Here is an 11546-nt window from a genome sequence, read left to right on the forward strand (position 1 = left end):
CATTTCTACTTCCTTCCAGAAACTTTGATTCTGACAAAAGCCAGCTGGGTAGCCTTGTTTCAGCACATTCAGTGCAGGAGAGGCCATAAAAAATATCTGGTTCTTTGTATTTCAGGCTCGTTGATGCCAGTTTGAAATGTGTCATTATTCCTTGGGTCGAGAACCTTGTCTCAGAAGAACACAAAAATCATGGAGAAATTGCTGACTAAGTTAAGCTTCCAAATGACTTAGTTTGGCTGAAACATAGGTTTTTCAAATGTAAGCACTGCCAAAGGTTTTTCCTCGTTGACTCATGGATATAGCTCGAGTGCAACGATGCTTTCTGACGCACTATATTTAAGCCTGTGTAGCCAAATGTCATTCCATGTGAAATAAGTTATTACAATTTGCATCTATCATTTAAAATGAATGATAAAATGTATAGAAAATGGAAAACATGCATAGAAATAATAGGTAGGGAAGAATAAAATCTCCAAGAATGTTGCTGCATCCAGCCACGCATGGAGAAGAGTATGCTTGTTTGTTTTGATTGTTTTGTTTTGGTGATCTAGCTGGTCAAATGACCTGTTAAGAATATTTCATAGAGCTAATGTTCTGATGCTCTAATCTGTCTAGGTAAGTTTCATATTTGTGTGGGTTACTTATCCTCCCTTTGTTGACTAAGTCAGTAATCAGAATCAGCAGGTTTGGAGTCAGGTTGGCAGGGCTCAGGAGGCTGGCTGGGGAGAAGTGAGTATAAAAGCCCGAAGCTGGGAGCAGCCCTTCTCAGAGACCCACCAGTCCTTGGCAGAATGGCTTCTTCCCGTCTGTTCCTCCTTTGCCTCGCTGGACTGGTATTTGTGTCTGAGGCTAGCCCTGTGGTGAGTGTTCGACTCTTTGAAGTCCTTTCTTATGTCTCCTGTGGACGAAGTAGAAGGGACTCCTTCCTGCTTTGCCAACCAGCTTTTGTTAGTAGGGCCAGGGCACCCAGCATCTATCTTTAAACATAATTGATTCAAACTTCAAAAAGAATGAAATTCTGCAGAGCTCACTGAACTGGGGCTTGGATCCTGGGCGCTCTCCTCTATGGCTTTGCAATGGTGCCTCAATTTCCTCAGATAAATGGTAGAAATAAAGATCCGATATTCCAGAAGCTGTTACTATTGAGTTTTCAGAAGCTTGACATTTGATAAAGTTGATTTCCCTTTAGCTAATCAAAAAGTATGTAGTGATTAACCTCTGAAAGGTTTGGCAGACAACGTTCTAGTCAGATATCTAACTCTAAAATCCTGAGAATTCCCTGGTGGTCCAGTGGTTAGGCCCCGGCCCTTTCACTGCTGCGGGCCCCGGTTTGACCCCTGGTTGGGGAACTAAGATCCCGCAAGCTATGCAGTACAGCCAAAAAGAAAAACAAAAAAAACAAAAATTCTTAAATCCCCTAGGAGAATTAACTAAAACTAAAAAGGGTCATGAAATCATCTGACATTATTTTACAGCAACCAGTAAGAGGGAATCACTACAGCAACAACTGAGTAAAATGCTCTCAGGTAAAACTATTTAGTCCTATGGCACAGTACATCTTTGCCATAATTCCACTCAAATGACGAGGCTTACTGAAGCAACTGTTCTCAGAGGGCCTATTTTCTCCCTTCAAGTTCGTTATACACACCCCCTCTGGAGCGCAGCACGTCCAGAGGCAGAAACCATTCCTTCTTTGGAGACAATCACGTCTCTGCTACACTGAGTGAGGGAAGCTCATTAACCATCAACACTTCCGTGGCTGGAAGTGGGATTCGCATGTCCTTTCTGCCTCGCTCCAAATCAAAGACCACAAAGGACGCATCCTGTCGCTCTGACCAACTTTGTTGACTTGTCACTTGTCTTCTCTTTGCCCAGGGCTCTGGTGAATCCAAGTGTCCTCTGATGGTCAAAGTCCTAGATGTGGTCCAGGGCATTCCTGCTGTGAACGTGGGGGTGAAAGTGTTCAAAAAGGCTGCTGACGAGAACTGGGAGCCGTTTGCCTCGGGTGAGCTGCCCGGGGAACCCAGACGGAGGACTTGGTTATACCTTCCCGTCGCCCTGCCACTTGTTAGAGAGAGGGGCTCACATTGTTACCAGAAGGGGGGCCCCTTCCAGGGCCCGAGAGTGGGCTCTAGTCTAACACTTGGAAATGAACTGTCCGAGGAGACGCACGTGCTGACAAAGCAAGAGACTTTACTGGGCAGGAGCGCCCGGGCAGAGAGCAGCAGGTAAGGGAACCCAGGACGACTTCTCTGCCACGTGGCTCGCAGTCTCAGGGTTTATGGTAATGGGGTTAGTTTCCGGCTGTCTCTGGCCAATCATCTTGCTTGTGCCCATATTTGGTCTGACTCGGGATCCTTCCTGGTGGCAGGCACATCTCTCTGCCAAGATGGATTCTAGCTCGAGGGTTTCTGGGAGGTCGGCAGGACCTATGGGCTGGCGTCTCCTCCCTCCTTTTGGCCCCTCTCGGGTTCTCCCAATTCGTTTTCTGAGGCAGTGCCGTGTTCCTTATCGGGACCTCCTGTTGTGAGACAACTCATGCAAGCAGTTGTTGTCGTACCGGGCCAAGGTGGGCGGTTTCGGTCAAAGGGTCCCTAACAACATCATTCACTAAAGGTCCACCAAGTAAACTGAAAATGTGGGCAGAGGGAAAGCGGATTCTGAGAAGGATGCCCTCTTGCCTTGCTCAGCTGCAAGTGACCAGGATCCTGAACAGCATTCCGGGCAGCTTCCTACTCCCCACTACACTTCACCACATTTTGGGGTCATGAACCACATGAAAAGGGTGATGAAAACTATGAACTCCATGCCCAGAAAAATACACATATACACACATACAAAAATATGCATATAATTTCAGGAATTCCAGATTCCTTGATGCCCTTGCATAACACTCCTTGTCTTGGAATGTTAGGAAAGATGTAGAATTTGTGGTGATTTATTAATGAAAGGAATGGAATCTAGGGGCTGCATGGAGGAGGTGACTGTCTGTAGTGTATCTGGATCATCCAGAGTCCAGGGCTGTTGTCTAGCAAACCCTGGTGGAGCATCTACTCTGTGAGGCTGGGGCTATCGAGCTCCATAAGAAAAGACACGGAAGAGAAAGACACATGATAGCAAGCACAGCCACAGACCAGCCTCACCATGCCCCACTGCTGGGAGCCCAAATGACTTCTCACCTTCACCAGATGCTCTATAACTTTCACAGAGTTCTTCCACCTCCACTAGCAAGAGTTTCAAAGAAAATGCACATTAGTAAAATCAAAACCAACCAACTAAAAGAATGAACAACGAAGAAACGCTCAGCCCCAAGCGATACTGCTAAGAGTTTCTGTCCCCTGAAAAGAGAGTTTCTGTGGGTTTTCAATGAATCCCAAGAATCTCATGATGATTCTTGAAATAGAATTTTTTTTTTTTTTTTTTTTTACACATGATGATTCTTCATCCATCATTGGGAAGGCCATTTTCTTTAGTGTGGTTTCCACTGAGTTTTTATTTGTTGGTTCATTTATGTTTCTATAAAATGCCAAGAACACTGTGGAAATGCCAAGTTAAGAGAATATTCTAAGCACGAGACAGAACGGATGCCAAAAACATTCAGATGAAAGTAAATAAATAAATAAATAAAATAAAAAGGTAAAAAAACCCAAAACAACATTCAGATGTTTGTGGGAATTTTTTTGCTGATGATAAGACAAAAAAGGGAAATCCAATATTTTCTTCCTGGCAAGGAAGAAAGGTGGGAGGGTAATGAACAGAGTCAATAAAGACAACTTCCATTTTTACCTGTCTTAGTTTTTGCTATCTGATGGAGAGTGATTTCTAACACCAGCCATTGAGCAGGTACTTACATAGAAACAGAAGTTGCCTACTTTAAAAACAAAAAGGAGTTGCCTAGTATTTGTTGATGGCAAAGAGTTACCAAGGAGCCTAATCATATAAACAATGAAAAAAAGTCAGATATGGGTTTCTCCTTGTATTTTGGGGTTCCCATTATGTGTACAAATGATACCACCTCTGGAAGATACCCTCACACAACAGGGGAGAGAAGTGAGGCCCCCAGGTTCCCCAAGGGAACCGCAGTCAGAGAAGCTCATGGCCACTTCCAGGGGTAGTTAACGAACCTTCACCCAAACACCAACCATGAATCGTAATGACTATTTTTTTTTTTTTTGTAATGGTAACTGTCCGGTAATTAGTTTACTGAAACCTAAATTGGAACATGTAGACACAGAAGTACATTGAAAAGATTTTTAGCTTTCGGGAAAGGAAACCCATTGCAATAAAACATCAGTCTTTTCAACTGACAGCAAGAACTCCTCTCAGTTTTCTATGTATGAACAAAATCCCGTCACATCAAATTATCCAACAAGTTAATAAAAACAAATTTTCCTGAAACTGCACATCATTTAAGTCCTCCAAATTAGCGGCAGTCAGCTCAATCTGCGCTTGGTGTTTCCCGGGGACTGTGGACCCATAGGTCAGGCTAGCTCTGTTGTAGGCTACCTGGGTGCCAGGTGGGCCCCAGGGAGGTCACAGCTTCAGTAACTGCTTTCCTGAGTGGCCTGGGATGTCCCTCCTCCCCCACCATGATGGTTAGAGCTTCTTTGACCTTCCCACGCCTCACCCACAAGCCCCAAGTTAGCCCAGTTCAAACGCTTCCCTGAGTTTCTAGATGTTCCTCTATCTCCTGCCATTGGCCTGGAACCAGGGTTTTCATCTACAACTTGCCCCTCAAAACACAGAGGGGACAAGGCCCCTTGCTGGGGAAGCCATTTACTTTCCTCCTTACTTTGTACTGAATGCGGAAGGGGCCAAAAATGTGTTTTTTGTTTATTAGTAATGGGTCCTGTTGGATTGAATGACTTAAGAACGTGTCTATTGCAGTTAAAAGAGGTATCGTGTTTATATTAATGCTTTAAAGTTTGGTCACTCCGGGAGCATCAGTTTACAGGAGTGTAAATAGGTGATAATGAATGCAATGAAGGACCCCACATTAAAAGTGTACCTCTCTAGAAAATGTCAGTGTGGTTTTTTTTTTCTTTTCTTTTTTTAATTGGAGTAAAATTGGTTTACAATGTTGTGTTAGTTTCTGCTGTACAATGAAGTGAATTAGCTATATGTATACCTATATCCCCTCCCTCTTGGACCTCCCTCCTACCCCCCATCTCACCCACCTAGGTCATCACAGAGCACCGAGCTGAGCTCCCCGTGCTATACAGCAGGTTCCCACCAGCTATCTATTTTACACATGGTAGTGTATTTATGACACATGGTAGTGTATTTATGCATAATGACTTTTTTGAAGTGAAACCTCATAAGAGAAAAAATCTACAATGAGCGTTTTGAAATATTCCTGACAAATTTCCTGTCAGTTAATTTTAGACAGTTACTAGAATTTTCCCTGTCCTGACCTAGTTGAGAAAAAAAATATATATATATATATATACATATATATATAATCACATACACAAGCTGCACTTGTGTGTGTACGTGCATGTGTGTGTGTGGTGTCACCCCAAAATGGCATTTATTCCCTCAATGCCTAACTTAACGTGGACTTTTGCACCTTCTAGGAAAACCAGTGAATTTGGGGAGCTCCATGGGCTCACAACAGATGAAAAACTTGTAGAAGGAATATACAAAGTAGAATTAGACACCAAATCCTACTGGAAGTCACTTGGCTTTTCCCCTTTCCATGAATATGCAGAGGTGAGTGGATGGATGCTTGTGTTGTTTTTTATTTTTTGTTTGTTTTCAATCCCAGAAAATGCACCGTTTGCACTTTGCACACCTTGGAAAAGTCGGAAGGAATGTACTGGACTAGCACAGCTTCCCTTTCCCATTTCTACAATCAGAAATCCACAAAACTCTGAAAAGCAAACTTTTTCTCTGTTTGATGATAACTCATTTAGTAACATGACCTGAACTTACAAGATGCTCTTTAGAGACTTCATTCCTTCCACTGACTCCTATTGTTTGTCTGCTGAAGAAATATTAATATGTTGGTTTATTAGGCAACCCTCCAGACCCCACTTAGGGTGTTATACAGCAAAAAATAAGTGCATCATTTTACTTCTCTAAAATCTGACAATTTTTTCATTCCAAAACACAACTGGCTTCCAGAGGTTTGGAAAAGTGATTTCGGACAATGCATACAGAGACAGTAAATTCATAATAATAATAGCAGCACAATAGATAACACTTTTCAAGCATATACTACCACTGTTTTCTATATTTAACCTATGTAATCTTTGTAAGCAACCCACTGGAGCCATTCCTATTATTATCCTTATTTTACAGGTGAAGAAAGTAAGGCACAGGGAAGTTAAATAACTTGTCAAGGTCATGGGGCCAGTAAGGGGAGGAGCAGTAATATTTACCACCAGGGCCCAGGCTGGGTTTAGCCTCAAGGTGTGCCTCAGCTTTCTTCCTGTGAGAAGTCACGCTAAAAAAAATAAATAAAGCCACATTTGTAACCCTTGGTTTACACTCTATTCCTCTGCTTATGAGGTAGTGGGAACCTCAGAGTTATCCATGTGCCCAATCTCCTTGCGTCTTCCTTGTCTGTAATAATTCCTTAAGTCATGTAAAACAGATGGCTGCCGTGGAAATAGAATGCAGACATATCGGTCAGCATTAAAGATCAACTAATTGCATGAGCAATTAGGAGCTCTGTGATCTCCCTCGGTCAGGTTAGGGCCACCCTGATTTTTAGTGCGAATTTGCCAAAAAAAAGAGAGAGACCTGATTATACAGGCGGGAGTAAAGAATCTGGTTGAAAGGGCTGCGCAAGGCTCCAGCGGCTTAGCTGGCCAGCATATTTGGAGTTTTGCCTTTTGCTCACACTGTTCCAGAAAACAAAATAAGAAAGTAAAAATAATTTCTTTGGACTTGGAGTGGTCTCTCTGTCTGTGACTCATATTTGGAGGCTCTGCTGAAAAGCAATCCGGTCTGTGTTCCTTCCTAGGTGGTGTTCACAGCCAACGAGTCTGGCCACCGCCACTATACCATCATGGCCCTGCTCAGCCCCTACACCTACTCCACCACGGCCCTCATCAGCGGCCCCAAGGAGTGAGGGGCACCTGCTTCGGTGGACTTGCAGGATGAGGGACAGGACTTCGTGTACCCAACAGCATTCCATTTTTATTAAAGCAGTGCTTTCACTTTATAGGCTATGTTAGAAACTCAGGCAGAGACAATAAAACATTCCTATTAAAGCACTTCCCATTTCACCATTTGAACTTGCTTTTTAAAATTCCCCTGTTGTCCTCTCGAATAAAAAAAAGAATAAGAATCCAAATTTGACAGAAATGCAAAGGAACTCAACTTCTCTGGCTGAACTCTGGGGGAAATCCAAATTTCCAATGTTTTCCAAGCTAAGCACATATTCGACCTCGTCCGCAGCTATTAAAAACACACATTCTGAAAATGAGAGAGCTTCCTTTTCCTTTCACCTTTGGTGAATAGCAAAAGGCAAATTCTAAGGGTCCTCTTCTTTATTATGTGCATCTCCTTTAAGTGCTTCGCTGATTTCAAGAGTAGCCCAGCTCCACCGGGACAGACTTACAGTGACTCAAGCCCTCTAATCCGGTTCAGAATGACCACAGCCCACAGGCAGCTGACTAGGGGATGTGCTCAGAGAACCCTCGCACCCCCAACTCACTTGGACTAACCCGAAATTCACGTACTGAGAGACTGCTGTATGCCAAGCATTCCTTTAGATGCTTTGAACCTACAGAATAAGATGCAGTGCCTGCGTATAAAGAGCTCACATTCTTTTAAGAAGATAACTATGTCAATGTGATTTGACAAGGGCTATGGCCCAAGGCACCATGCCTTGGTGGGAGGGTGGGAATGAGGGAGTAGCAAACAGCCTGGAGAAGTCAGAGAGGGACTCAGAATAAATTGCACTTGTTTGAAATTTGACTCTTAGCCATTTATCGGGTAGAAAAGGAGGAGGTATTCTAAGTAAGGAGAGCAGAGATTGCAAGAGCAGGCCAAGGGAGAGCTTGATAAATTGAGAGAACAGATGGGGATTAGAATGTTGGATCGTAGGGTGTATTGAGGTGCACTAGGTTGTGCTGCTGTAACAAACAACCCCAAATCTCTGTGCCTGAACATAAAGTTTATTTCTCATGAGTGCTAAGTCCAATGCAGAAGTTCATGTTCTGGTGACCCTCAAGGTGGCTTTCCTCCACATGGTGACTCAGGGCCCCAGTTTGATTTATTCTGTGGCTTCAAGGGACACCTAGTCAGCAGACTGGAGGGAGAAATTATGGTATTAGCTGCCTCTGCACTGAAGTGTCACACATGATTCTCCCTGACATTTCACGGGCCGGAACTAGTTACACGGTCCCATTCAGATGCACTGAGCAATATGGTCCCCAGCTAAGAGTCATTTCCCAGAACAACTCTACAGTCTGGAAAAAAAGCACTAAAAAATCTGTGTTGGTCAACAACCATTTCTGTCACAGTAGGGTTGGGAGTGGCGGGAAATGAGGCTGGAGTGAAGGCTGATGGCCCTGATGTCACCTTGATTTGGGGCTTCTACCCTCCAGAACTGAGAGAGAGAACCATGTGTCTCTGCCTTCATATGGCTGCCTTCTTACTGGATTATAATCTCATCTTTTATTTTTTAAATATACATTTTATTGTGGTAAAAAAACACATAAAATTTATCACCTTAACCATTTTTAAGTGTTCAGTTTGTAGTGTTAAGTATTTTCACATTATTGTGAAACAGATCTCCAGAACTTTTTCATCTTGCAAATCTGAAACTCTATACCCATTAAACAACAACACCCCTTTGCCCCCTCCACATGGCCCCTGGGGACAACCATTCTGTCTTCTGTGTCTAAGAATTTGAATTTGAATTTACTTTAGATCCTCATATAAGTAGAATCAAACAGTATTTGTCTTTTTGTGACAAGTGTGACCTCATCTTAACCAATTACATCTCCCATGACCCCATTTCAAAATAAAATCACATTCTGAGGTACTGGAGGTTAGGACTTAAACATATATTTTGAGGGGGACACAATTTAACTCATAACACTTGTCTTTCATGACATTGACAGTTTTGAACAGTACTGATATCCGTTATTTTGGAGAACCACCCTCAGTCTGGACTCACCTGGCATTTTTTCAGGATTGGACTGAAATTATTGTTTTTGGTAAGAATACCACAGAAGTGATATCAGTGTCCATCTGAGTACGTTATAGTTAGGAGTTGATGTTGTCAATATGTCATATTCTATGCCCCATTTTGGATCAACAGAAAGTCTCACGTATTGTGCTGGTGTGGGTGGGAAGGAAATCTCATGGCAGCGAGGAAGAGGAGACAGAGAGGAAGAACCCTGGAACCTAGAAACACAGCCATGATGTTGTTGTTGTAGCTTTATAGGCTGGTGATGAAACCAAGATTCAACAAATGGAGAGAGGACAGTGTGTCAGTACTCTCCAGCCCAAATCCACCAGGAACACGTGTGTAGCTGAACCATTTGGACTTACTACTCATCCCGGCAAGAGAGAACACACAACACTCTCACTAAGACAGTATTAGACAGACCCTATCACAGGGTTTGGCTTTGCTTGGGTGACTTGGGGGAGAGTCTAAGAAAGTGGGACTCCACTCTCTAGACTGGACGCCATCAGAAAGTGGGGACAATTTTATGGCTGAGATCTCAACAGTTCATCTGTAGGGAAGGCAGACCAGAGCAGACACAAAGCTGTGACTGGTAAAGCAGAAATAGTTACTCCTTTTAGAGAAAAGGGAGGTTTGGGATTTTGTGGGTTTCAGCGATTTTTTTTCTTGCTTTGTCGTGGTCTTAGACCGACATTGTTTGATGTTCTGTGAGATTGTCGTATCCAACAGAGCAACGATGGCCCAAACTAGCTTGTAATAAACTTGAGGCCAGTTTCCGAATGCCAGCAGCTGCTTTCCCACCCTCTTCCTCAATGTCTATAGAGCTGTTGAGAACAAAAAATCAGAAAATAGTGGTGATAGCTTTGTTGTGAAAGGGGAGAGAATTAGAGGAGTCCATGAAATTTTAGGCATCAATCGGTCCTGGCCAGCAGATTGAACGGACCACCCAGTCACTGAGCTCGGGAATGTGGGCAGAGGGCAGATTTGTAGTCAGCGATGGGTGAGTTCAATTTTAGCCACGGTGAGCTTGAATTCATCAAGCGTTTTCAATCTCACACCTTGAAAGTCAGCATTGTGTGCACACATACAGGCAGAAAACAAAACTCGCTAATATTGAAATACCTCCTGAAACATTTGGATAGCACCTGCCAAACAAGGAAATTTAGGGTGTTTATGCCTTAAGCTGTATTTTGTTCACAAAGGTGACACTTCTAAGAACTTTTATTTCTCACCCAAACCCTCAGTCTTATGCCCATTCCTTCCTTTTACTTCTCATTTCAGAGAACACAACACTCCCGCCCCTGCTTCAGCCCCATGACTTCTTCTTCCTGCCTTTCAAAATGGAAATAAGCTCAGAATCAATTCCATTTTCCTAGCTTCCCATTCTCTGTGGGTTAGAACTGCCCCAGTTAATTTAAAGCCAAGGCAGATGGTAATTCATCTTTGGCAATCAGTGCAAATGCTGAAGGTCTGTTCCGGAATCACTGTCAGCCAGCAAGGAGAGAGGGGTTACCTGCAGCTGCTTAAACAAACACTGAGATGTGGAGCTTCCCCAGGGGCTCAGCAGTCATCCACCCACTGCCGCTGCCACTAATGTCACTTCCCAGGAGGCTGAAGGCTGGGAAACTGCGTATAAGGCAGGAATGCAACGGTGGGCTTGGGAGAGAACACTGGGGATGGCACGCAAGCCCTGGCAGCTGCCCAAATGAGGACTCATGCTGAGCTGAGTAGACACGACTCAACAGCCTTCCTCAGGAGAGTGATTTGGAAAATACCCTGGAATATATTTCCAAGTATGTGGAGGACAGTCCCTAGCACATAGTCAGTGCTCAGTAAATATTTGCCAAAGGAATGAATGGAAAGGGTGGATCCAGGTAGGCAAATAGTTCTGAGCCCTTAAAGTCCCTTGGGTTTTTACCAGGGTGTAAAGCTCTGCTATTCCAGGCCTCCCCACAGAGAAGCAGCATGGGATGCGGGTCCTGCCTGGGGCCGGCACTGCAGGGGGGTCAGAGCCCTGCATGGAAGTTGGGGGCTTGCCAGGAGTCAAGACCCTTCCTGTCTGGACTTTCTCTGTGCAGATACAAATACTCAGCAAAATCCACGAATGCTCTATAATGAATATTCCAGCCACATTGCCAGCAACCATTCCATCCATCCGTCTTCCACGGGGTAGCAATGGAAAAGCTCTCACCCTTAGTTCCTGCAGAAGGGGAGTGGAAGCTTCTCTACCTAAATTAATCAGTGAAATCTCATCATTTTTGCCCTGGTGTTTAGCCAGGGCCACTCGGGACCTAAAATGGCCCAATCAGAGGGAAACCCAGGACTTCTCTTTTATGGTGAGATCAAATGAGGTGCCTCCCTGGAAGAATGCAGCCCTGGGAGGTGCTGGCAGCCATCT

At 43.9% G+C, this 11546-nt stretch overlaps 1 protein-coding gene across 1 annotated transcript; it reads left to right on the forward strand.

Moving 5' to 3' along the window:
* Positions 1-791: 791 nt before the first annotated feature.
* Positions 792-7078, forward strand: TTR (transthyretin; the record flags this gene model as incomplete). The annotated part of the gene is given in 5 exon segments (XM_081252910.1): positions 792-860; positions 1876-1999; positions 2002-2005; positions 5577-5712; positions 6971-7078. Coding segments are annotated over 5 exon segments (441 nt in total).
* Between the last annotated feature and the right edge of the window lie 4468 nt (positions 7079-11546).

Source organism: Mesoplodon bidens (genome assembly GCF_964165515.1).
Source record: "Mesoplodon bidens genome assembly, chromosome: 13".
NCBI lineage: Eukaryota > Metazoa > Chordata > Mammalia > Artiodactyla > Ziphiidae > Mesoplodon > Mesoplodon bidens.